Raw genomic sequence first — 27,120 nt, forward strand, 5'->3', positions numbered from 1 at the left:
GGGAGGGGGAGAGAGAGAGAGAGAGAGAGAGAGAGAGAGAGAAAGAGAGAGAGAAAGAGAGAGAGAAAGAGAAAAAAGAGAGAGATAATGATGTTTTAAGGCATTTTTATTACTTTCTGCAAGGTCAAAAGTTTACATATACTAAGAGAACTATGACTTTAAACAATATGGGACAGCCTATATGATGAGGTCATGTCTTTGGAAGCTTCGAGTTAATTAGAGTCACATCTGTGGATGTATTTTAATGCACACCTGAAACACACTGCTTCATTGTGTAGAATCATGGGAATGTCAGGAGAAATCAACAGAGATCTCAAGAAGAGAATTGTGGATTTGCACAAGTCTGGTTCATGTTTGGGTGCAATTTCCAGATGCCTGAAGGTGCCTCATTCTTCTGGACAAACAATTATACGCAAGTACAAACAAGATGGAAATGTCCAGCCATCATATAACTAAGGAAGGAGAAGAGTTCTGTGTACCAGAGATGAACATGCTTTGGTCAGACATGTGCATATCAACCCAAGAACAAAAGACCTTGTGAGGATGCTGGCGGAAGCTGGTAAGATTGTGTCAGTATCCACAGTGAAACAAGTACTGTATCAAGATGGGCTGAAAGGCCACTCTGCCAGGAAGAAGCCATTACTCCAAAAGAAACATACAAAAACCCAAAACGGATTCATGTTTGCAAATGCACACAGGTATAAAGACCTTAATTTTTGGAGACATGTCCTGTGGTCTGACAAAACTAAAATTTAACTGTTTGGCCATAATGACCATCGTTACGTTTGGAGAAAAAAGGGAGAAGCTTTGAAGGATAAGAATACATCCCAACTGTGAAACTCGGGGTGGCAGCATCATGTTGTGGGGTTGTTTTGCTGCAAGTGGGACTGGTACACTTCACAAAAATAGATGGCATCATTAGGTAAAAAGATTACATGTCAATACTGAAGCAACATCTGAAGACATCAGCCAGGAACTTAAAGCTTGTGCGGAAATGTATCTTTCAAATAGACAATGCCCCAAAGCATACTGCCAAACTGGTTACAAAGTGGCTTAAAGATATCAAAGGTAATGTTTTGGAGTGGCCATCAGAAAGCCCTAATCCCAATCAGGTGCGAGCAAGGCAACCTACAAATATGGCTCAGTTAAACTAATTTTTTTCAAAAGGAATGGGCCCAAATTCCTACCAACTATTGTGAGAAGCTTGTGGAAGGAGATCCAAAACGTTTAACCAAGTTAGGCTCTGTGCACACTACAAAATGGAATTTTCTTAAGAAAATTCCGGAACACTCTGAAAGATTCCCGCACCTGAGGTAAAACGCACCAAAATCCGCATGCGGATTTGCCGCGGTCTGGTGCGGTTTTGGTGCGGATTTGCTATGGTTTTTCTGCAGGTTGGTCCCTGTGGGTTTTTACCATTATCTATGGCAAAAACTGCACGTACCTGTGTAATTAAGTGACATGCTCATTAACTCCGCAGCGAAAATTCCGCAGGAAAATCAACAGGGACAAAAAAGACGCAGTGTGCGCACAGCATTTTTAATCCCCATAGGTTTTGTTGGAGAATGACTGCAGAAATGTTATAAACATTTTCTGCAGCATGCCTTCAGCGAAATCCGAGGCAATTCCGCGGTAAAATCCGCAGCGAGCGCACAGGGCCTTATACAGTTTAAGGGCAATGCTACCAAATAATAATGAAATGTATGGAAACTTTTGACTTTGCAGAAATTAATAAAAATGCCTTAAAACATTCTCTCTTTCATTATTCTGGCATTTGGCAAATATAAATTGTTTTGTTAATCCTGGTTGACTTAAAACGGGTAAGGTTTACTCTGATTTCATGTCAAATAGTGAGGAAAACGTGTGTGTGTGTGTGTGTGTGTGTGTGTGTGTGTGTGTGTGTGTGTGTGTGTGTGTGTGTGTGTGCGCATGCATACATACATGCATGCATACACAGTGGTCTGTGCCTTTGCCTCTTCCTGATTTCTTATTCTTTTCCATGTTTGTTACACTTAAATGTACTCAGATCACCAAATTTAAATTTTAGACAAAGATAACACAAAGAAACAAAATGCAGTATATAAATGAAGGTCTTTATTATTGAGGGAAAAAGAAATCCAAACCTGTAAGGCCCTCTGTAAAAAATTGATTGCCCCCTAAGCCTAGTAACTGGGTGGGCCACCCTTTACAATGCTCGTGAGGAATTTTGACCCACTCATCTTTACAGATTTGTTGTAATTCAGCCACATTGGAGGGTTTCCGAGTATGAACCCCCTTTTTAAAGGTCATGCCACAGCATCTTAACCAGATTAAGGTCAGGGCTTTGGCTATGCCACTCCAAAGTCTTAATTTTGTGTTAAGCCATTCAGAGGTGGACTTGCTGGTATGTTTTGGATTATTATTCTGCTGCAGAACCCAAGAGCGCTTCAGCCTCAGGTGCCGAACAGATGGCTGGACATTCTCCTTCAGGATTTTTTGATAGACAGCAGAATTCATGGTTCCATTTACCACAGCAAGGCTTCCATGTCCTAAAGCAGCAAAACAGCCCCAGACCATCATATTTTAGTGTTGGTATGATGTTCCTTTTCTGAAATGCTGTGTTACTTCTACGCCAGATGTAATGGGACATACACCTTCCAAAAAGTTCAACTTTTGTCACGACAGTCCAGTGAGTATGCTTTCAAAAGTGTTGGGATTATCAAGATGTTTCCTGACAAAACTGAGACAAGCCTTTATGTTCTTTTTGCTCAGCAGTGGTTTATCTCCTTGGAACTCTGCCATGCAGGCCATTTTTGCCCAGTCTCTTTCTTATAGTGGAGACATGAACACCTTAACTAAGGCCTACAGTTCTTTAGATGTTGTTGTGGAGTCTTTTGCAACCTCTTTCATGAGTCATCTCTGCCCTCCTGGGGTAATTTTGCTCAACCGGCCACTCCTGGGAAGGCTCACCACTGTTCCATGTTTTTGCAATTTGTGGATAATGGCTCTCACTATGGTTCTTTGGAGTTGGAAAGCTTTAGAAATTGCTTTATAACCTTTTCAAGACTGATAGATCGCAAATACTTTGTTTCTCATTTGTTGCTGAATTTCTTTTGTTCGTGGCATGATGTGTCGCTCTTGAGGATAGTTTAGTCTTCTTCACTTTGTCAGGCAGGTCCTATTTAAGTTATTTCTTGACTGAAAACAGGTGTGGCAGTAATCAGGCCTGGGTGTGACTAGGAAAATTTTATTCAGCTTCCCAAAGATGTAATGAACAACAGTTAAAACATAAACTAAGGTGGGGAGGTGACAATCACTTTTTCACACAGGGCCCTGTAGGTTTGGATTTCTTTCCCTTCACTTATAAGCTGCATTATATGTTTCCTTGTATTATCATTGTCTTATATTTAAATTTTAACAATATAGCTACAGCAATGTTACTGCTGTATTGAGAACTACGCGTTTTGACGTGACGCTACACCTTCATCATGATCCATTTACATAGGGAAATAAACAAACAGTCTCTATAAATAGGGAAATCACATGACTATGTAAATGGACCATGATGAAGGCGTAGAGTTTCACCGAAAAGGATAGTCCTCAATACAGCAGTACTCCTTCACTGCCAGTAACATTGGTGTAGCCATGTTATTTTTATATATGCTTAAATAAAACTTACATTTTATTCCAAAACCATGGATTAGAAAAAAAAACATATTTCCACTGGAATCCATCACTTTTTCTTCATTAAACATGGCAAGCTCCCACCACATTCTGTGCGGATATCTAAAGATAGAGCTACAACACTACATGGAATGGACTACTGGTAAGCTGGCAATTTTTATTTATTTTTCTGGAATGTAACTACTGCACACTGTTGGCTGTGTTGTAGGCCGGCCAAGCTGTGGAAACCAGCTGTAGATTATGTAAGATAAAAGCTCTAAATTGCAGGAGAATAACAGCAGATAGAAAAGGCAAGTCTATTACAAACTTGTTTATTTTCCTGCTGTCTAAATTATTAAAGCAATTTAATCCCTAGACAATGCCCCTGAATTTGCAGATGAAAAATAAGCTGTATATTACAGCAGCAGAGTTCATAAGATTTTGCCAGATCTCAATAATCTATAGGCAATTGTTCCAGATTTTCAAATGGATCTGCAGCTGAACCACAGCAAAAATCAGCAGAAGAAAAACTGTACAACTTAACATACACTATAAAGCTAACATAAAAGACAGGCTGAAAATAAAATGTATACCTAGTAAATTGTCAGCTCTTTCATTTCTAGATGCCCTAATCCTTACAGGCTACAAAGCATTACACAGGATTAATAGCTCCTAAGGGAGTCCACTATATAATGTGTGTAGGTGCCCAATGAGGGAATTACAATATAGGAATCAGCATCCTTTAATCTGTACTAGGGAAAAATAAAAACAACATCTGTTTGTGCTCCCATTGTTCATGAGCTAAACTTAAAGATTCAAGACTTTATCTATGTACACAAAAGGCCTATTGGTCACAATATTATTCACAAATTTGTCTAAATATGTGTTGCTGAGTACTTTTCTTTTGCTGAGATAATGGATCCACCTCACAGGTGTGACATATCAAGGTGCAGATTAGACAGCATGAATATTGCACAGGTGTGCCTTTAGTTGGCCACAATAAAAAGCCCCTCTAAATGTGCAGTTTTACAGTATTGGAAGGGTTGGAAGGAGGTGGGATGGGGAAGGGTGGACAGCTATCAGAAAATCAGTCAGTATCTCCCAATCTGCCATCTAGAGAAAAAGCACTGCACAAAAAGACAGGGGCACACCTGTTATAATATAAATATCAAAAGACACCTTTATTTGAAACGCACGACAAGATATTATTTAAAAACATTTAAAACATGACATGAAGGACATCACACAAAGAGCGGGACCTAGCACAGATGATAATAAAAATGGTGGACAGGCAGAAAGTCAATAGGTGGTAATAATAGACCCGGTGTTCATGCAATATTAAATATCAAATACTATATAATATAGAATGACATCATAACTTCAAAAGACCATCTAATAATAAGAAGTGAATAGAGGAGAGCTGCGGTATGAACCGTCAGAAAGAAATGCAACACTGGGGATCGAGATCGATAATGTGAGACAAGGAATAAATAGGGCACACAGCACACAACACTATATATATAGTGAAGAGGAACAAAGAACTGTAAATATACCACAGGGGAAGCCGATAAATAAGCTGCCTAACTTATAGATGCTAATACAGCCTGCAACAAATGCGTCCACCTAAATGATATGGAACAGTACCGTGTGTCCCCCTGATAAGGATGCTACTGGTATCAAACAGAAGGTTATTATGAAGCCTAATGGCATACAACCTATACTACGGATGCCAAGAATGCCCTGAATGCGCATATTATATATTATATATATATATATATATATATATATATATATATATATATATATATATATATATATATATATATATATATATATATATATATATATATATATATATATATATATATATATATACACACACACACACACACACACACACACAGGTATATTGAAGTAACGAGTGAAATAATACATTACTGTATGGCAACGATGAAGAGAACAAACAAAAAATAAATATATCAGTATATCAAGATGTAAATGCTGCAACACTTGCCTAAAAAGTATAGGCCGGTACCATGTGGTCAGTAGTATCGGTGCTAAATTGAACCTGGGCGTATAATAACACCACAACTTAGGTAACAAGAACCTATACAGAGATTCCAAACCGGTGGCGCACTGTCTCTAGACCAGGTGAGGATACACCCTGAATATATAAACAACGGTATATTTAGATAGTATATGCATAATAAATCTGATCATATATTAATCGTACATACAGTAAGGGTGGCTTTACATGCTGCGATATCCGGCCCGATATCGCTAGCATGAGACCCGCCCCCATTGTTTGTGCGCGACGGGCATATCGCTCCCCGTCGCGCACAAAATCGCACACCCCCGTCACACGTACTTACCTGCCCTTCGACGTCGCTGTGACCGGCGAACCGCCTCCTTTCTAGGGGGCGGTCCGTTCGGTGTTAGAGGGACGTCACTAAGCGGCCACCCAATGAAAGCGGAGGGGCGGAGATGAGCGGGACGTAACATCCCGCCCACCTCCTTCCTTCCGCATTGTGGCCGGAGGCAGGTAAGGAGATGATCCTCGTTCCTGCGGCGTCTCACGTAGCGATGTGTGCTGCCGCAGGGACGAGGATCAACTTCGCCCCAGCGACAGCAGCGATAACTGGCAGCGGACCCCCATGTCAAGGAGGAGCGATTTTGGACATTTTTGCAACGATCCAAAATCACTCCTAGGAGTCACACGCTACAACATCGCTACAGCGGCCGGATGTGCATCACAAAATCCGTGACCCCAACGAGATCGCTGTAGCGAAATCGTAGCGTGTAAAGTCCGCTTAAGGCAGGCGCCAACAAAAAGGGTGAGACACAATGGTCCACAGCCCCTAAAAATAGTACTGATATACCCTCAATACAAAGAGAAAAATCGTCAACAAATGGATAATGAGCCGAGGAAAATGTGCAGTAGCATTAGGGTATTGTATAAAGACGGCCAAAAAGAAAAAAGGACACAGGGGTACAAAAATTAATCACAGAGTCCCCATGGAACCAAAGGAACCGCTCAGTGTGGGAGACCCCCCGCGTATCGCTGCCAGAGCGGCTTTATCCTTTTTTTTTTTCCCTGATGAAGCTGTTCTGGCGGCGATACGCGTGGGGTCTCCCACACTGAGCGGTTCCTTTGCTTCCATGGGGACTCTGATTAATTTTTGTACCCCCTGTGTCCTTTTTGGACATCTTTTATACAATACCCTAATGCTACTGCACATTTTCCTCGGCTCATTAATCATTTGTTGCCGATTTTTCTCTTTGTATTGAGGGTATATCAGTACTATTTTTGGGGGCTGTGGACCATTGGGTCTCACCCTTTTTGTTGGCGCCTGCCTTACTGTATGTACGATTAATATATGATCAGATTTATTATGCATATACTATCTAAATATACCGTTGTTTATATATTCAGGGTGTATCATCACCTGGTCTAGAGACCGTGCACCACCGGTTTGGAATCTCTGTATAGGTTCTTGTTACCTAAGTTGTGGTGTTATTATACGGCCAGGTTCAATTTAGCACCGATACTACTGACCACATGGTACCGGCCTATACTTTTTAGGCAAGTGTTGCACCATTTACATCTTGATATACTGATATATTTATTTTTTGTTTGTTCTCTTCATCGTTGCCATACAGGAATGTATTATTTCACTCGTTACTTCAATATACCGGTGTATATATATGCGCATTCAGGGCATTCTTAGCATCCATAGTATAGGTTGTATGCCGTTAGGCTTCATAACCTTTTGTTTGATACCAGTAGCATCCTTATCAGGGGGACACACAGTACTGTTCCATATCATGTAGGTGGGCGCCCACCACATCATTCATCCTTTGATGTATTGTTGCAGGCTCTATTAGCATCTATAAGTTTGGCAGCTTATTTATCGGCTTACCCTGTGGTATATTTACAGTTCTTTGTTCCTCTTCACTAATTATAATATATATATATAGAGATATATATATATATATATATATATATATATATTATATATATATATTGTGAGGTATCAACCGGCTGTATTACAAAGGGCCGGTATGTTTTGCAGAAGCGTGGGTGCTCTGCAATGTGAAGCTGGCTGGGACCTGTGGTTCCACAGGATTGCATTACATGCAGAGCCATGGAAGGGTGTGTGATGCTGATTACACACTCCTTACCACCTGTGGGTGTGGCTCCATGGGTTAAAGCAATCCTGTCTCTGAACCTGGGAAAAGTGTGCCTAGGGCAGTCTAGAGGGAGACTGGCTCTAGATGTCCAGTGTGTGGACTGGAAACAAGTTAGAGCAGAGCCAGGAGCTTTGGGTGTTTCAGCCTGCATGGAGGCTGATCACAAGGCTCTGATATTGAGTCTGAGGTGAGTGCGGCCAAGCCAGGCCAGGGCTGTAGGGCCGAATCTCTCCAGGAGGAGAGACAGACAGGGGTCTGCAGAGGGCCCTGGGTGCTGGAAGGAACCTTGGCTAGAGCTGTACGCTGGCAGGAGCCAGAGAGTGGGGAAGTTGCTAAACTTCCATTATGGACTTATTGTTTATGTTTGAGGGCAGTTTATGCTGAGTGTTTTTAATAAACTGCCAGAATTTCTATGAAGAGACTGTGTACGTGTGTTGCTGAAGCTACCTCACACCGCTGCAAGTGAGTGAAACCCCCACGTTGCAGGGCGCAACGTTACAATATATATATATATAGTGCTGTGTGCCCTATTTATTCCTTGTCTCACATTATCGATCTCGATCCCCAGTGTTGCATTTCTTTCTGACGGTACAGCGGGTAACCTCAGTGACAGCTCAGCTGATCGCGCTATTGCCTTCATTAGCTGCGTGGAGGTGACAGGAGCGGCGGTGTATTCCGCAGCTCCGGTCACCTCCATGCAGCTGCGCTGGAAGCGACGCTGGAGCATCCTGGATTACGCCGGACATGGAGGGCTTTTTTGGGCTGATTAAAGTGGTTAACCAGGGTATAAGTTTGTGTTTTTTATTTCTAATAAAGGATTTTTTTGGTGTGTGTGTGTGTGTTTATTTACTGTAATTTACAGATTAATCATGGAGGGTGTCTCAGACGCCTGACATGATTAATCTAGGACTTATTGGCAGCTATGGGCTGCCAATAACTCCTTATTACCCCGATTTGCCAACGCACCAGGGCAAATCGGGAAGAGCCGGGTACAGTCCCAGAACTGTCGCATCTAATGTATGCGGCAATTCTGGGCGGCTGCTGGCTGATATTGTTAGGCTGGGGGGCTCCCCATAACGTGGAGCTCCCCATCCTGAGAATACCAGCCTTCAGCCGTATGGCTTTATCTGGCTGGTTTTACAATTGTGGGGGGCCGTACGCCGTTTTTTAATTATTTAATTATTTATTTCACTACACAGTATAGACACGCCCACCGGCTGCTGTGATTGGGTGCAGTGTAACACCTGTCACTCAGCGTGGGGGCGTGTCTCACTGTAACCAATCATAGGCGCCGATGGGCGGGGATAGCAGGGAATACGAGATTGTTTAATGGGCGGCCGGCTTTTTCAAAACAGTAAAAGCCGCCGGAGCAGTGTGAATGCCGTGCAGCGCCGGAGATCGGTGAGTATATGAGAGAGGGTGATAGACTGACATGGACAGAGAGTGAGGGAAAGAGATAGTGACCGACTGACAGAGATTAGTTAATGACAGACATTGTGAGGCGCTTCAGAACGCAGCTTTTCAGCTGCGCTCTGAAGCGCACCTTTTTTAAGCTGCGGTGCAGAGCGCACACCTGCGCACATAGCATCAGACACCAAAATCGTATGAGGGATGTCACACGTTACAATTGACTAGGTTCGTGCAACAAAACGCTCAATTCTAGACAAAGATACGATGTGTTTGCGATCAACGGTTTTGCGTTCAATCCTGATCGCACGTAGATGTCACACGCAGATACCTCACAAACGATGCCGGATGTGCGTCACTTACAACTTGACCCCAACGATGGATTGTGAGATATATTGAAGCGTGGAAAGCGGGCTTTAGACAATGCGGATTGGCATGATTGCGCCCTTCAGTTGGGTGGCCATCTTCAATTCTTCAGCTGAGCGGTCTCCCTTCTTGGGAGCGGAGAGTTTGCGTGGGAAGATGATCAGTTTGGAGCGGTACTCTTTTAGCCTCTGCACATTGGCCTGCAGGGATTCTGTAGACTTGTTGCGACGACGATGATCCATCGAGATCCCAATAGTGCCGGCGACCTTCTTGTTGATGCCAGCAGCCTTGAGTTCCTCCAGACTGAAGCCTCTTCCAAGCCGCACTTTTGTGTGATACCGGACGGTCGGACATCTCACCACGGGCCTGACGGGTCCTGCAATGGGACTTGGAGCTATCAGACGGGCTTTCGCCTGACGCGTCTTGCGCCTGCGGATCTTTCTGGCTGGCTGGTTAAACCAGGTGGCCACTCGCCGCTGCCAGTCCTTGTGGTAGTGAGGCTTCAAGATCATGCCATTCCTGCTGGGGGCCATGGCGACTTAATCCCTCCGTGGGGAGAAAATGGCCGGAAAGCGCCCCTGTCTTTTTGTGCAGTGCTTTTTCTCTTTTTTCTACATGAGGGTGCACCCCATTATACAATGTGGTATAGTGCTGCACTCCATCTCTTTTTCTCTTTGTTCCAATCTGCCATCTGTCCTATATAGTGAAAACTGGAATTCATCCGTGAAGAGAACACCTCTCCAACATGCCAGACACCATTCAATGTGAGCACTTGTCCACTCAAGACAACAAACTGCAGTCAGGGGGAGACCCCAATGAGGAAGATAAGCATGCAAATAAGCTTCCCTGAGCCTGTTTCTGTTGCGGTTTCTGGCCTGGTGTGATTACACGTGGTCTACGGTTGTGAGGCCAGATGGATGTAATGTCAAATTCTCTGAAACACCATCGACGGCAGTTTATAGTAAATAAATGAACATTCAATTCACGGCAACAGCTCTGGTGGACATTCCTGCAGTCAGCATGCCAATTACACGCTCCCTTAAAACTTCCAATATCTGTGACTGCAAGCTGTGAGATAAAACTGCACATTTTAGAGTGGCCTTATATTGTGGCCAGCCTAGGGCACTACTGTGCAATAATCATGCTGTCTCATCAGCATCTTGATATGCCACACCCATGAGGTGGATGGATTTCAGCAGAGGAGAAATGCCACTAACGCCGATTTAGACACATTTGTGAACAATATTTGAGAGAAAAAGGCCTTGTGTGTAAAAAGTCTTAGACCTTAATCTTAATAGGCCCTTTCCATATGGCTAGATTATTTAGATGTTGCTCTGTTTCCCCTTCTGTGAGACAAAGCGGGGGTGGGGGGGGATGGGCTTTTTAACAAGGCCTTTAAATTTGCTTAACACAGCTGTTACCAATGGTCTTCTTACCAGATGCTTTTTGGCTTTGTTCATTGCGCATTAACCCTTCTTTAAAGAATTCTCTATACCCTTTTAAATACTCTTCCATCGTAGAATATACTTCAATATCCTCACGTTTTATAGGCATCTAAAAAAAAAATAATAAAGTCAGTCATGCGGGACTGATAAAAACCCTAATGTGAATGTTGCCTAATTCAGAATTACACATTACTAAATGGACTACTATTGGAACCTGCTTGAGATCATTAGCATGAAATCCATATTGCCTTAAGGTTTCTAAATTGTTGTCACCAAACAGATTCCTAATAGACATACATCTATATTTTAAGTCTGGGGTCTCTCTACCTCTATGGCGTACATTGCTTCATATGAAGGTAAGGCCTATATGGATATGTGACTACCTCCAAAGAGTAACATTGCCATTATATTTAGTAACTATTCTATACACCATGGGGCCGATCGAGACAAATGGTGCAAAAGCTTTGAAAAAGAGGTAACTTTTGCGGAACATGGAATTCCACAAAAAAAAGTTACTTTTAGCATTTTTTTTGCCTGTATGAACCAACTCGGCCCATTTCGTGGAGCAAGGGTGGGACGGGGTGTGGACATGCTCGCCTAACTCATAAAAAGGACAGGCGTTTGGTATGGCAGAAATGCTATTCCAGTCCCTGACTGGATTAGCATTTCTGGTACGGCACTGAGGCGTGCACCATTCTAAAGATGTGCAGAATCCACTAAATGGCGTGTGACTCAATGAATTCGGCACCATATACTTCTGTAAAACTAGCATGGTGGAGCATACACTATCAGTCTTAAAGAATCTTATATGACTCCCATAGACATTAAACTGAGCAGTGATCAAGCACGAGAGCAGTACTGTTCCACTGACACCAGGGACATTGCACCTTCATTTTCGTGATAAGTTGGGGGACCCCTACCAGTCATATTTATCACCAATCCTCTAGAAAAGTGATAAATATGGTTAGTGGGATAACCCCATTAAAAATGTAACGTACACAGACGAATCTCTATTTCTGCGCAGCACAAAACACCTACCCGATCAGTTAGAATTTGAATAATTTTATTGGCAAGTGCTAAGACCTTCTTGGCTTTGTTTCTTTCGTGTATCACCAGGTTGGGCTCTTCTTCGGACACAGTAGATGTACTGCTATCTGCTGTGGCATCATTATACTTTTTTACAACAATATAATCCTAAACAGAGAGAAATGTTAATAAATAATTCACTGATCTAAAAAAGAAAATATAAGTCAAATATCAATAAAAAGCATTTAATAGGATTGTCTTTAGGAAAAATTGGCCATTAAAGTCTTTCACTAAGGATCTCTCTAATACATAAGACTGTATATAAAATCATGCAAGTGACATCAGTAGGCACTTTATTTACATATACAGTATCTCCCAAAAATAAGTACATCCCTCACATTTCTGTAAATATTTTATTATATCTGCTCGTGGGATAACACTGAAGATAGGACACTTTGATACAATGTAAAGTAGTCAGTTTACGGCTTGTATAACAGTAAATTTGGTGCCCTCTAAATAACTCAACACAGCCATTATTATCTAAACCGCTGGTAACAAAGGTATATGCACCCCTAAGGGAAAACGGCCAAATTATGCCCAAAGTGTCAATTTTTTGCGTGGCCACCATTATTTTCAAACACTGCCTTAGACATGAAGTTCACTAGAGCTTCATAGCAGCCACTGGAATCCTCTTCCACTCCTTCTTAAAACATCATGAAGTCGATGATTGTTAGTGATCTTGCGCTCCTTCACCTTCCGTCTGAGGAGACTCCACAGACGCTCAATAGGGTTTAGGTCTGGATGCATGCTTGGTCAGTCTGGCACCTTTAACCTCAGTTGTTTAGCAAGGCAGTGGTCAACGTGAAGGTGTGTTAGGTGTCTTATGTTGGAATATGAAGGCAGGGGATCATGCTCTGCTTCAGTATGTCACAGTACATGTTGGCATTCATGGTTCCCTTAATGAACTGTAGCTTCCCACAGCTGGGAGCACTCATGCAGCCCCAAACTATGACATCCACCACCATGCTTGACTGTAGGCAAGACACACATGTCTTTGTATTCCTCACCAGGTGGCTACCACACACGCTTGACACCATGTGAACCAAATAATTTTATCTTTATTTCATCAGACCACAGGACATGGTTCCTGCAATCCATGTCCTTAATCTACTTGTTTTGAGCAAACAGTTTGTGGGCATTTTCTTGCATCATCTGTAGAAGATAGGCATGCAGTCCAATTTGATGCACATGGCCTGAGCACCGACAGGCTGAACAATACTGGCAGCAGTCATTTGTTTTACTCACGTATATAGCGCTTTTAATTTCACAGCACTTTACAAATGTGAACATCACTGTCCTCATTGGGGCTCAGAAACTAAATTCCCTATCTGTATGTCTTTGGAATGTGGGAGGAAATAGTGTCTCTCACTCCCACACAACCTCTTCATCCCGCCATCTCTCTGTTGGCGTCCCCCAAGGCTCTGTCCTGGGACCCTTACTCTTTTCCATCTATACATTTGGCCTGGGACAACTCAAAGTCCCACGGCTTCCAGTACCACCTATATGCCGATGACACTCAGATCTACCTCTCTGGTCCAGATGTCACTTCTATGCTGCCCAGAATCCCAGAGTGTCTATCGGCTATATCTTCCTTCTTTTCCTCTCGCTTCCTAAAGCTCAATGTGGCCAAAACTGAACTGATCATCTTTCCTCCATCTCACCTACACTCTCTACCTGATCTACCTATTACAATAAACAACATCACGCTCTCCCCAGCACACAAAGTTCGGTGCCTCGGAGTGACCTTTGACTCTGCCTTGTCCTTCATACCACACATCCAATCCCTCACCACCTCCTGCCGTCTTCAACTCAAAAATATTTCCAAAATCCGCCCTTTCCTCAATTCCCAATCTACAAAAATGCTAGTGCATGCCCTCATAATCTCCCGCCTCGACTACTGCAACATCCTCCTCTGTGGTCTCCCTGCTTACACGCTTTCCCCTCTCCAGTCCATCCTTAATTCTGCTGCCCGAATGATCCACCTCTCTCCTCAATACCACCCCGCTTCTCCTCTCTGTAAATCCCTCCACTGGCTCCCAATCTTCCACCGTATCCACTTCAAACTACTAACACTGACCTACAAAGCCAGCCATAATCCATCTCCTCCATATATCTCTGAACTAATTTCTCACTACTCTCCAAAACGCAATCTCCGATCCTCCCAAGATCTCCTTCTGTCCTCCTCTCTAATTCGCTCCTCACGCAACCGACTCAAAGACTTCTCCTGAGCATCCCCAAGTCTTCTGGAACTCGCTGCCTCAACATGTCAGACTATCTACTGCACTTGCAAACTTCAAACAGAACTTGAAAACTCATCTGTTCAGAGACGCATATAACCTTCAATGACCTCACTGCTTCCCCACCACCGTGCGGAGCCGCCGCCCCACCACCGTGCGGAGCCGCCGCCCCACCACCGTGCGGAGCCGCCGCCCAACCTACACCCCACCTACTGTCTCCTCCCCAAAATCCTATAGAATGTAAGCCCGCAAGGGCAGGGCCCTCTTCCCTCTGTACTAGTCTGTCTGTTGTAACTTATATATGTATTCTGTATGTAACCCCCTTCTCATGTACAGCACCATGGAATCAATGGTGCTCGATAAATAAATTATTAATAATAATAATAATAATAATAATAATAATAATAATAATAATAAACACAGGGAGAACATATAAACTCCTGGCAGATGTTGTCCTTGGTGGGATTTGAACTCAGGGCTGCAGCGCTTTCTGACTGCAGCGCTAACCACTGAGTCACCGTGCTGCCCTATGTCTATTTTGAAAAGACAACTTCTGGCTATGACACTGAGCACGTGCACTTAACTTCTTTGGTTAACCACGGCGAGGGCTTTTCTGAGTGGAACCTGTCTTGTTAAACTACTATGTGGTCTTGGCCACCGTGTGGAAGCTCAGTTTCAGGATGTTGGCAATCTTCTTATAGCCTAGGCCATCTTTATGTAGAGTAAAAATTCAATTTTTGCCAGGAGCCGCCATGTTGAACTTCGAGTGACCAGTATGAGAATATGTGAGCAAGAACTCAAAATTTATCATACCTGCTCCTCATTCACATCTGACACCTTGTAACACTAATGAGTAACATGACACCAGGGATGGTAAAAGTTTACTTGGCACAATTTGACCATTTCATTGAGGGGTGTACTCACTTTTGCTGGCAGCTGTTTAGACATTAATGCTTGTGAGTTGAGTTAGAGAGCACACCAAATGTACATAGTTATACAGCTGTAGACTGACTACTTTACATTGATACAATGTATCATATCATTAATGTTGTACCATAAAAAGATGTAATAAAATATTTAAAAAAATGTGATGAGGTATTCTCACTTTTATGAGATACTGCAGCTGTGGAATTACTTCCTTAGTGGACCTAAGCAAACCTTTCCATTTGACTACATTATTAAAAGGGGTTGTCTCATGTTCATAAATGGGTAAAACTGTTAAATGCTTGCGAAAACTAGCAACTCTGCAATGTACCCCTTAATAAAAAACCTTTCCATTCTTAAAAACAGAGGATTTTTTTTTTCTTTTACACAGTGTACAGCTCATTGCCTAGGTTACCAGCCACCCTGCAGTCCCAGCCAAGCTTGATATTTAAGTAATGAGTGCGCGGCAAGAGAAGATTCTATGCTTTACAACCTACTCATGCCACTGAGCCTAATCGGACCACAGGACCCAACCAGCGTCACCGTCCCTGCACGGTTCCAGTGCTGCACATGCAGAGCTTCTTCTGCTGCCAGCACAGGAGAGAGCACAATCTGCACCAGCGACTTTACCATGTTGCTGGTCTGAACTATCAATCTTAAGGAGCGTACTGCCCCCAGCAAATCAGAAAACCAGTGGCTGGGAGCAGTGCCCTCCTGAAGATTCATCTTGAGACAGATCCTTTAAGGGATTGTCTGGAGGCAAGGTAAGCATCTTTCTATCATTATTAGATAGCATTATACTAATCACTGTAAGCACAACAAGACTGCAATCAAATACTAAAACTCATACTGCGCCATTTTTGCAGCATTTTCTTGATTTGGTCTGAAGAAGTACATACCTTCTTTCCCTATCTGCTCACCTCTCCAATCAGAAGGTAAATAAGTTCCAGAGTATGGTTTGAGATTTTTCCAATCACCTGACTCTTGTCTTTGGACATCTTGTTCACCAAATTTACCAGATTAGTCAAATGCTCCGAGATCTGTCGGCTATCGTCATGAGGGTTATTGCCTGAGGTAAGTAAAATACATATCTGATGTTTGATGTCAGTGGATTTATGTTCATTGCATTGATAATATCTCAGTGTAAACTGTGACAAGGGAACCCAAAGCTTTACAATAGTATATCATACACTTACGCTCACGACAGCTCTCTAAGAAACCTGACGTTCCAGACAACTATTGAGGAAAAAGAACAATGTTAAGGTCCAATCCAAGGACTAAGGGTGGCTTTGCACGTTGCAACATCGCACGTGCAATGTCAGCGGGGTCAAATCGAAAGTGACGCAAATCCGGCGTCACTTTCGACATCGTTGTGTGTAAATTCTAGATGATACGATGAACGAGCGCAAAAGCATCGTTATTGTATCATCGCTGCAGGCTCTGACTTTTCCATAATTATGCTGCCGCGACAGGTACGATGCGGTTCCTCATTCCTGCGGCAGCACACATCGCTGTGTGTTACGCCGCAGGAGCGTGGAACTTCACCTTATTTGCCGCTGGCGGCTCTATGGAAGGAAGGAGGTGGGCGGGATGTTTACATCCTGCTCATCTCCGCCCCTCCGCCGCTATTGGCCGCCTGCCGTGTGACGTCGCTATGACGCCGCACGACCCACCCCCTTAGGAAGGAGGCGGGTTGCCGGCCAGAGCTACGGTCGCAGGGCAGGCGAGTGCATGTGAAGCTGGCGTAGCGATAATTTTCGCTAGGCCAGCTATCACAAGATATCGTACCTGCGACAGGGGCGGGGACTATCGCGTGCGACATCGCAACATCGGCTTGCGATGTCGCAACGTGCAAAGCCCGCCTTACAGTTATACACAATAAAGAATGATATCATTTACGAGTACCCTTCTCCGATCATCTATTCTTATAGTATATTGAATTGAATCCCATCCACCATTGCATCCACATATGATACATAATACAACATGACATCTAGAAGGATCATCTAGGGAACATCTTTATCACTTTCCTTTGAGTATATCTGTACCTCACGGGGACGTACGTATGTGAATTACTTCCTGAGGGTTGGGGGGAGGGGGGGGGGTGTTACTGCTTGCCTGTATGCTTACCTCTTCCTTTACTACGTGGATTATTTTGTTAGCTACGTCCAGCATATTCTTCAATATCTGGTTGTCAAGCTTTATTTGTGGTATTACCATGCTGGCAGAAGACATGTCACCCCCAGTAGTAGATTCTCCATGTTTCTTCACTATTTTATAATCCTAAATTATAAAGGGAAAAAAGAAAAAAAAAAAAAAGAGCAGAAATCATGAAGATTAACTGAACTAAACAGTCACAGCAAATATTCACAAGCCACAACTCAATTATGCAGAAACACTGGCTTGTTAGCCAGTAAACACTATAGAGGCTCACCTCTCCGGTCAGCAGACAGATAATCTCCAGGCTGGATGTTAAGAGCTCACCATTCACTTGTATCAGCTCCTTGTTCATCTCACCTTTAATCAATTTGCTTGCCTGACCCAATAACAAAAGAAATCTTTGACATCTGAAGAGGGTCTGAAAAAGAAGATAACTTGTCAGACATTTTTACTGTCCCAATCACTTATATGACTGTGCAGCTCTTTAACAGATAAGCCAACTGATCCCTTTCTGACCCCAAAGCGCTGCAGCAGAAATCGGGTTTTGATGTTGTGCCCATGATGTGATGACGTGATGGGGCGTGATGATGCCCTTCAAGTATCTCAGCCTCATATTGAATACGCTACCTAGCAGAACCCTCCCCTGGCTGATTGACAGCTCACTTGATCCAGTACACGACCATTGACTTGTCAATCAGCCAGGGCATGGTTCTGCTAGGTAGCGAATACAATATGAGGCTGAGACACGGCACGTGACCTCAAGTTGCATATCTCATACTTGCGGTTACAAGTGTGCCCTTCCGCACAGGGGAATCGTGACAGTGAGTCCTCTGCATGCTGTCAGGAATCAGCAGTCACGTAGAATAACATTAATGGAGTCTGGACGATAACAGGTGATGTGTTTAAAGTAGAAACAGAACTTACTGACTCAGAAAGCTGCTCTTGTGCCTCGATTTTATGCTCTTTCCCTCCACTTTCAATGTAGATAGGAAGCTCCCCATTCCCCTATGTCTACATGTGCTCTAATAAAGGAGGCTGGCTCAATTCTGCAGCTAAGCCAGACCCCTTCTGTATTATGGTGAATACTAAGATTACAATGACCCAGGGCACAAAGATATCTGAGACTGGGGAGAACAGGCACGTAGACCTAGAAACTGGAGCAGCCATCATACAAAAGCAGGTTTCCCAATATGGAAGCTTAGCACCTCTATCCATAGACAATGCATGGAGAATGTATCATGCATTGTGCGGATGGGACAAGCCCCCAAGTACATTAGGAAGTTTCCACTGGAAACACAGCCCTTTATCTATCCGGGCAGCCCCTGAGCACTGCCTCCTGCTGACAGCCATTCATAATGGGATTATTGAAGTGAATGTGCAGTGACTGCATCTGTACAGGAGCCGGACACAGTAACCAGAGGACAAGCAGTCACTGAGCTCTGGGCACTTACCGGACTGTGAGAACAGGTGCTGATGGCCGGAAACAGCAACGAGCCTCCCCCCACAGACACTACCACATACCACCATGGAAAGCAACGTCCAAGGTTCAGAACAGACCGTGACCGCAGCCTGCCAGGAAGTGATGGGGAAAAACAAAGGGGGAAAAGCTGCACACTGCACGGCTACAGGACCTGCGGTGACGTCATCACCACGTGACCAGTCACATGGTAGAGTCTAAATCCCAGTGGCCAGAGGGACCTCTGCTGACGTCACGCCCATGTGACCGGCCTCTTGTGTGGGAGGAGCCTGTAGTTCCCGGCAGTTTGTGTACAGTTTGCCGTTCAAGCAGCAGGATTATTTCCCATCTTCCCTGTTTCTGCTGTTTCCAGCTCTAGCTTTATGATATAACAGGAGGTAAGTAATATCTGATAGAGCTTATCATATATGCACTTCAGGGGGAAAATAAAAAGGCATTGTAGGTCAACGTCTCTGGGTGGAAAAGTGTGCAGCAGTAGGTGCAATGCTCTGTCTGGAGGAGGGGGTGTGCAATGCTCTGTCTGGAGGAGGGGGCGTGCAATGCTCTGTCTGGAAGAGGGAGGGGGGTGCAATGCTCTGTCTGGAGGAGGGGGGGTGCAATGCTCTGTCTGGAGGAGGGGGTCTGCAATGCTCTGTCTGAGGGAGGGGGGGTGCAATGCTCTGTCTGAGGGAGGGGGGGTGCAATGCTCTGTCTGAGGGAGGGGGGGGTGCAATGCTCTGTCTGAGGGAGGGGGGGGTGCAATGCTCTGTCTGAGGGAGGGGGGGGTGCAATGCTCTGTCTGAGGGAGGGGGGGTGCAATGCTCTGTCTGGAGGAGGGGGGGTGCAATGCTCTGTCTGGAGGAGGGGGGGTGCAATGCTCTGTCTGGAGGAGGGGGTGTGCAATGCTCTGTCTGGAGGAGGGGGTGTGCAATGCTCTGTCTGGAGGAGGGGGGTGCAATGCTCTGTCTGGAGGAGTGGGGGGGGCAATGCTGTGTCTGGAGGAGGGGGGGGGCAATGCTGTGTCTGGAGGAGGGGGGGGCAATGCTGTGTCTGGAGGAGGGGGGGGGCAATGCTGTGTCTGGAGGAGTGGGGGGGCAATGCTGTGTCTGGAGGAGTGGGGGGCAATGCTGTGTCTGGAGGAGTGGGGGGCAATGCTGTGTCTGGAGGAGTGGGGGGCAATGCTGTGTCTGGAGGAGTGGGGGGCAATGCTGTGTCTGGAGGAGTGGGGGGCAATGCTGTGTCTGGAGGAGTGGGGGGCAATGCTGTGTCTGGAGGAGTGGGGGGCAATGCTGTGTCTGGAGGAGTGGGGGGCAATGCTGTGTCTGGAGGAGTGGGGGGCAATGCTGTGTCTGGAGGAGTGGGGGGGCAATGCTGTGTCTGGAGGAGTGGGGGGGCAATGCTGTGTCTGGAGGAGTGGGGGGGCAATGCTGTGTCTGGAGGAGTGGGGGGGCAATGCTGTGTCTGGAGGAGTGGGGGGGCAAATCTCTGTCTGACCTGAGATACATCGGTTTGCGAAAGTATACAACCCACTTGGCATTTTTCGTGTTTTGCTACATTACAACATTGCATTCACCTTTTGCATTTTTGTTTTTTTCAGGGTTTGCATCAGATCATGTAAAAAAACGTGCCGTCAACTGAACATTTTTTTTTATATATTTTTTTTTATTTTGTGAAGCAAACAACAAATATTTAAAAAAAAATAAATAATCAGTGTGCATAACTATTCAACCCCCTAAAGTCAGTACTTTGTGGAGTTTCCTTTATGTGGCAATTACTGCTGCAAGTCGCTTTGGATAAGTCTCTGAGCTTTACACATCCTGACACTGGGATTTTTGCCCCTTCCTCGAGCTAAAGGTGGTCCGTCTCCTTTATTTGATGGTTTCCTCCAGTGAGCAGCCATCTTCACGTCCAACCACAGATTCTCCATTCTTCCAGTGAGCAGCCATCTTCACGTCCAACCACAGATTCTCCATTCCTCCAGTGAGCAGCCATCTTCACGTCCAACCACAGATTCTCCATTCCTCCAGTGAGCAGCCATCTTCACGTCCAACCACAGATTCTCCATTCCTCCAGTGAGCAGCCATCTTCACGTCCAACCACAGATTCTCCATTCCTCCAGTGAGCAGCCATCTTCACGTCCAACCACAGATTCTCCATTCCTCCAGTGAGCAGCCATCTTCACGTCCAACCACAGATTCTCCATTCTTCCAGTGAGCAGCCATCTTCACGTCCAACCACAGATTCTCCATTCCTCCAGTGAGCAGCCATCTTCACGTCCAACCACAGATTCTCCATTCCTCCAGTGAGCAGCCATCTTCACGTCCAACCACAGATTCTCCATTCCTCCGGTGAGCAGCCATCTTCACGTCCAACCACAGATTCTCCATTCCTCCGGTGAGCAGCCATCTTCTCCTCTGACTACAGATTCTCCATTCCTCCGGTGAGCAGCCATCTTCACGTCTGACCACAGATTCTCCATTCCTCCGGTGAGCAGCCATCTTCTCCTCTGACTACAGATTCTCCATTCCTCTGGTGAGCAGCCAGCTTCACGTCCGACCACAGATTCTCCATTGGATTAAGGTCTGGCTGTGACTCGGCCGCTCCAATACATTTATATGTTTCCCCTTACACCCTCCAGTGTGGCTTTATCAGGAGCTTTGGGTCATCGTCTTGTTGGAAGGTGAAACCCTCCATCCCAGACTCATCACAATAATCAATCATCATGATGATAATTAAAGCTTCAAACCCAGGGCCGGCCTTAGCCTGAATGGCGCCCTGTGCAAAACTGCCCTTTGGTGCCCCCCTACTAATTTTTTTTTACCCAGTTTCCCAGGAAACAAATAATCCTCCAGATTTGTGCTGGAGAATCTGCATCTAAAAATCCACATTAATGTCACCACGTCTGACCTCGTTCTTATAGGGCTCTTTTGATTCCAACCATTTATGCTGTATCCCTGGATATTGTATTATGGATGGTACATGCAGATCTCACCAATGGGGCCACGTGTATCTGGAGAATGAGGCGCTGCCGCTCTTCGTGGAGAGACGGTATAAATCTATGTACACTTGGATGGGAATTCTGCGTCTCTGGACTGGGAGCGGCGCAGGTCGTGGCCCCACTGGTGAGATCAGCATCTACTACTACAAATCCTGTGGATAAATGTACTAGATGATACCAGACAAGGCACCATGGAGCCGGCGGCCGATGCTGCGTGTACTCCAGACCAAAAAGGCCGAAATACAGATGTTAAAGGGGAATGTAAGAAATTAGAAAAAAATCTCTGCTTTTTACATAATAGAGTCGTCAGGTTATTTGTGTCGCTGCCTCTCAGCTTCAATGACCTGAATAGACTAAGGTGCAGTACCACATACACACCATAAGGACGGGGCACTGGGTATGGAAGAACTATGGCATATATACTGTAATCCCTTTATTAACCCCTTCACGACCGCGGGCAGTAAAATTACGTCCTATTTTAACGTGACTTAACGACCAGGGACGTAATTTTACTGCCTAAAGTTCATTTGATTGCCGTGGCCATAGCAACGGCTTTCAAATGATGTCCCCAGCTGTTTCTTACAGCAGGGGACCTTTTTGCTTCCTCCCCAGGGGGGGTGGCATCGCCACCCCCCATCGACGATCGATGTGATTGGCTGTTCAAATCTGAACCGCCAACCACATCTTTCGCACTGATTTCGGTAAAAATAATGCCGGAAATAGTGCGATACTGTGAGATCCGGCTATGAGATGCCGTAGCAGGTACAGCAGATCATAGCTGGATCTCAAACATGCCGCCCCCAGACCCCGCAGCACTGATTGGAGCGATCGTGCTATGACGCGCAATCGCTCCAATCAGTGTGCAGTGGGGCGGTTTGATTTGCTGGTGGCCGCCCTCCCCAGGCCTGTGCTGGTCTTGGGACTCTCCCCCAACATGTCTGCAGCGTGCAGCACTGGCTGGTACTAGTGGTACCACGCCACTGCTGCTGTCACGTGGAGCAGGAGCGGTGAGTATTGTGCTCACCTTGCAGCTCCTGTGATTGCTCCTGCGCGCTCCCGTTATGGCCCCTGCCCGTGCCCCCCCGACATCCCAATCTGCCCCCCCCCCGACATCCCAATCTGCCGGCCTCCCCCGTGATCTCTATTCTGCAGCTCCTCCGGTATCTCCCTCCTCTGCTCTCCCCCTCTGCTGTCACCCCGACGTCCCCTTACCTGTCTTCACCGGAGGGGTCCTCCGAGGTCTTCACTGGCCCGATCACATCTGCCTCCATCGCTGGGTCCTTCTTCCTGGGTCTTCTGCTGAGCTGTCTAACTTCCTGCCTGCTGCTCCTGTAAAGCTGTTCCTCCTGCTAATCCTCTGGGTACTGTGAGTATAACTTTTTTTTTCTTTTTTTTCCTCTATCCCCTGTCCATTTTACACCTCATGCATCCGTGCGTCCCGCCGAGCGCTGATCAGGGATGCAGATAACGTATCTGCATCCGTGGTCAGTTTTCGGCGGGACTTTTTTTTTCCCGTATCCCCGACGCTTTTTGTATCGCATCAGTCCGTGCGTCTCGCCGAGCGCTGATCAGGGATGCACATAACGGATCGGCATCCCTGCTCAATTTTTGGCGTGACAAAAAGCATCGGGGATACGGAAAAAAGTCACGCCAAAAATTGAGCAGGGATGCCGATCCGTTATGTGCATCCCTGATCAGCGCTCGGCGGGACGCACGGACTGATGCGATACAAAAAGCGTTGGGGATACGGAAAAAAAAGTATCGCATCTGTCCGTGCGTCCCGCTGAGCGCGGATCAGCATCCCTGCTCAATTTTTGGCGTGATTTTTTTTTTTTTTTCTCCGTATCCCCAGCGCTTTTTGTATCTCATCCGACCGTGCCTCCTGCAGCGGCTGATTAGTGCACTGCGTCTGTGCGTTTGAAAAGTCAAAAGGCGTTCCTTGTCTTCTGAGCCCCGCCATGCGCCCAAACAATTGATTTCCACCACATATGAGGTATCTGCGTACTCGGGAAAAATTGCACAATATGTTTTATGGTGCACTTTTTTCCTGATACCGTTATAAAAAGAAAAAAAAAAGCTACCTTGTTGCTGCAAAAATTAAAAATTTTTTTTTAAAAAAAATTAAATAATTTTCACGGTTCAACGTTATCAACTTTCAGTGGAGCCCCTGGGGGTACAAGGGGCTCACTAAACATCTAGATAAATTCCTTGAGGGGTCTAGTTCCAAAATGGGGTAATTTGTTTGGGAGCTCCACTATTTAGGCACCATAGGGGGGGTCTAAAAACGTGACATGGCGTCCGCTAATGATTCCAACCAATTTTGCTGCCAAATGGTGCCCTTCTCTTCTGAGCCCCGCCATGCGCCCAACAATTACTTTCCACCACATGTGAGGTATCTGCGTACTCAGGAGAAATTGCACAACACGTTTTATGGTGCATTTTTTCCTGATACCCTTGTGAAGAAAAAAAAAAGCTACCTGGTTCAAGTAACAGTTCTGTGGTAAAACAAAAGAAAATTGTATTCATGGCTCAACATTATCAACTTCTGTGGAGCCCCTTGGGGCTCACTAAACATCTAGATAAACTCCTTGAGGGGTCTAGTTTACAAAATGGGGTCCCTTGTGGGGAGCTCCATTGTTTAGGCACCTCAGGGGGTCTCCAAACATGACATGGTATCCGCTAATGATTTAAACAAATTTTGCTGTCAAATGGTGCTCCTTCTCTTCTGAGCCCCGCCATGCGCCCAAACAATTACTTTCCACCACATATGAGGTATCGTCGTACTCAGGAAAAAATGCACTATAAATTTCATGGTGTATTTTTTTTTTCCTGATACTCTTGTGGAAAAAAAAAGCTACTTAGTTGAAGCAACAGTTTTGTGGTAAAAAAAAAAAAAAATATTTTCACAGCTCAACTTTATAAACTTCTGTGAAGCCCCCAGGTGTTCAAAGTGCTCACCAAACATCTAGAAAAATTATTTGAGGGCTCTAGTTTCCAAAATGGGGTCACTTGTGAGGGAGCACCATTGTTTAGGCACCTCAGGGGGTCTTCAAACCTGATATGGCGTCCGCTAATGAGTGCAGCTAATTTTGCGTTCAAAAATTCAAATGGCGCTCCTTCCCTTTCGACCTCTGCCGTGCGCCCAAACAATTGATTTTTACCCCATATGGGGTATCAGCGTACTCAGGAGAAAATGCACAATAAATTGTAGGGTGCACTTTCTTTTTTTCTCCCTTGTGAAAATGAAAATGTTATGGCTAAAGTAACATTTTTGTGTTAAAAAGTAAAATTTTCATTTTTTCCTTCCACATTGCTTTGGTTCCTGTGAAGCACCTAAAGGGTTAATAAACTTCTTGGATGTGGTTTTGAGCAGTGTGAGGGGTGCAGTTTTTAGAATGGGGTCACTTTTGGGTATTTTCTGTCACCTCGGCCTCTCAAAGTCACTTCAAATGTGATGTGGTCCCTAAAAAAATTATTTTGTAAATTTTGTTGGAAAAATTAGAAATTGCTGATGAACTTTGAACCCTTCTAACTTCCTAACAAAAAAAAATTTCTTTCGAAAATTGCGCTGATGTAAAGTAGACAAGTGGGAAATGTTATTTCTTCGGCGCTCCATTGGGAGACCCAGACGATTGGGTGTATAGCTACTGCCTCCGGAGGCCACACAAAGCACTACACCAAAAAGTGTAAGGCCCCTCCCCTTCTGCATATACACCCCCCGTGGATCACGGGCTGCTTCAGTTTTCATGCTTTGTGCGAAGGAGGTCAGACATCCACGCATAGCTCCACTGTTTTTAGTCAGCAGCAGCTGCTGACTATGTCGGATGGAAGAAAAGAGGGCCCATACTAGGGCCCCCAGCATGCTCCCTTCTCACCCCACTTTTGTCGGGTGTTTGTTAAGGTTGAGGTACCCATTGCGGGTACGGAGGCTGGAGCCCACATGCTGTTTTCCTTCCCCATCCCCCCTCGGGGCTCTGGGTGAAGTGGGATCTTACCGGTCTCCAGGCACTGAGACCGGGCTCCATCCACAGACCCGGAGATCCTGCTGGATATGGAGCTGAGTATCGTCAGGGACAGGGCCCTGCTACATTAAGGTACTCTGTGTCCCCGTACACATCGCGCACACACACACCAGCATTGCTGGGAGTGCTAGTGCGCCGGGGACAACAGCGCGGAGCGCTTGTGCTATTATTCACTGCAGCTTAGCTGAGTGAATTTATGTGTTAGAAACTGCCGCGCCGGCCGCTGCGGGGTGTTTTACACTGTGGCGCGGCTGGGACTTGTGGTGCGCCGGGGACTTCCGCGCTGGCCGTGCACATAGGACGGCCGCGCTTATTACTCGAGTCCCCGGCTTTGCGGCCTAGTTTTCGCTTCGTTCCCGCCCCCAGCCCTGCCAGTCAGGGGAGGGGCGGGACGCTGTACAGACAGTCAGCGCCGAGAGCTGGAGTCTGCTTGCATTCTCCAGCCCCCTTCACTGGACACAGTGGGACGCCAGCTTCCCGCTCTTGTCTGGGGCACGCCCACGGCCCGCCCCTCTTCACAAGATGCCGGCAGCCATTCCTGCACGCAGTCTGGGCTGGAGAAGGGAGACAAGCTCTGGGCAACCAGTCACAGGATTCGGGCGACCACACACCCGCCTTTGTGCGGGCGGTAAGCAGCACCTGAAGTGCTGACCCCACTAATGCCATTTGTACTTTATGCCTAGATGGCTAGACTACAGCAGCAAAAAGCAAGGGTGCTAAGGCACAGGCTTTCTAGGCTGCTTGTATTGCATGTGCTGAAGTGTTCATTGTACTTTATGCTGGTATGCTATACACTGCACTGTACGGTCGCTATTCTTGGCTATATACTCCTAGATGGCTGGACAACAGCAGCAAAAAAGCAAGGGTGCTAAGGCACAGGCGTTCTATGCTGCTTGTACTGCATGTGCTGAAGTGTTCATTTGTACTTTCTGCTTGTATGCTATACATTGCACTGTACGGTCGCTATTCTTGGCTATATGCTTCTAGATGGCTAGACAACAGCAGCAAAAAAGAAAGGGTGCCAAGGCACAGGCTTTCTATGCTGCTTGTACTGCACGTGATACTGTTCCACACGGCAGGCTCCACTGTCCCCATTGTGTGCAATGCTCCCCTGTAGCACTTGGTCAGCCGGGGTCTCTGCTAGAGGTGGCTAAAGGATCCACCTGTGAACCCTGTCCAGGGACAG

General features: G+C 45.6%; 1 protein-coding gene, 1 long non-coding RNA gene and 1 pseudogene across 4 annotated transcripts in view; 1 reads left to right on the top strand and 2 right to left on the bottom strand.

Moving 5' to 3' along the window:
- Positions 1 to 9,656: 9,656 nt before the first annotated feature.
- LOC142301568 (large ribosomal subunit protein eL13 pseudogene) lies at positions 9,657 to 10,166 on the bottom strand (annotated as a pseudogene).
- An 835-nt stretch (positions 10,167 to 11,001) lies between these two features.
- On the bottom strand, positions 11,002 to 19,092 carry LOC142302445 (uncharacterized). Its single transcript, XM_075343508.1, has 7 exons — positions 18,910 to 19,092; positions 17,733 to 17,876; positions 17,429 to 17,581; positions 16,495 to 16,534; positions 16,219 to 16,367; positions 12,090 to 12,245; positions 11,002 to 11,160 (listed from the first exon to the last, which is right to left on the bottom strand). The coding sequence occupies exons 2-7, from the start codon at positions 17,808 to 17,810 to the stop codon at positions 11,002 to 11,004; spliced, it is 735 nt and encodes a 244-aa protein (XP_075199623.1). The 5' UTR covers positions 17,811 to 17,876; positions 18,910 to 19,092.
- A 109-nt stretch (positions 19,093 to 19,201) lies between these two features.
- The window catches only part of LOC142301569 (uncharacterized), a 43,774-nt gene continuing 35,855 nt past the window's right edge, over positions 19,202 to 27,120 (top strand). The window contains exons 1-2 of one of the 3 annotated variants that reach the window (XR_012752833.1): positions 19,202 to 19,312; positions 20,512 to 21,446. This is a non-coding gene — a long non-coding RNA (uncharacterized LOC142301569). The remainder of the gene's footprint in view (positions 19,313 to 20,511; positions 21,447 to 27,120) is intronic. The other 2 variants (XR_012752834.1, XR_012752835.1) reach the window with 2 other exon arrangements.

This window comes from Anomaloglossus baeobatrachus, chromosome 4, assembly GCF_048569485.1.
Source record: "Anomaloglossus baeobatrachus isolate aAnoBae1 chromosome 4, aAnoBae1.hap1, whole genome shotgun sequence".
Classification (NCBI taxonomy): Eukaryota; Metazoa; Chordata; class Amphibia; order Anura; family Aromobatidae; genus Anomaloglossus; species Anomaloglossus baeobatrachus.

Excerpts from the sequence above, each read along its gene's own strand:
- LOC142302445 (XM_075343508.1), bottom strand. The coding sequence starts at position 17,810 with ATGAACAAGGAGCTGATACAAGTGAATGGTGAGCTCTTAACATCCAGC. Across the intron at positions 16,535-17,428 it reads TCCACGTAGTAAAGGAAGAG|TTGTCTGGAACGTCAGGTTT; the intron begins GTAAGCATACAG and ends TTTCCTCAATAG. Across the intron at positions 16,368-16,494 it reads CTTAGAGAGCTGTCGTGAGC|GCAATAACCCTCATGACGAT; the intron begins GTAAGTGTATGA and ends TACTTACCTCAG.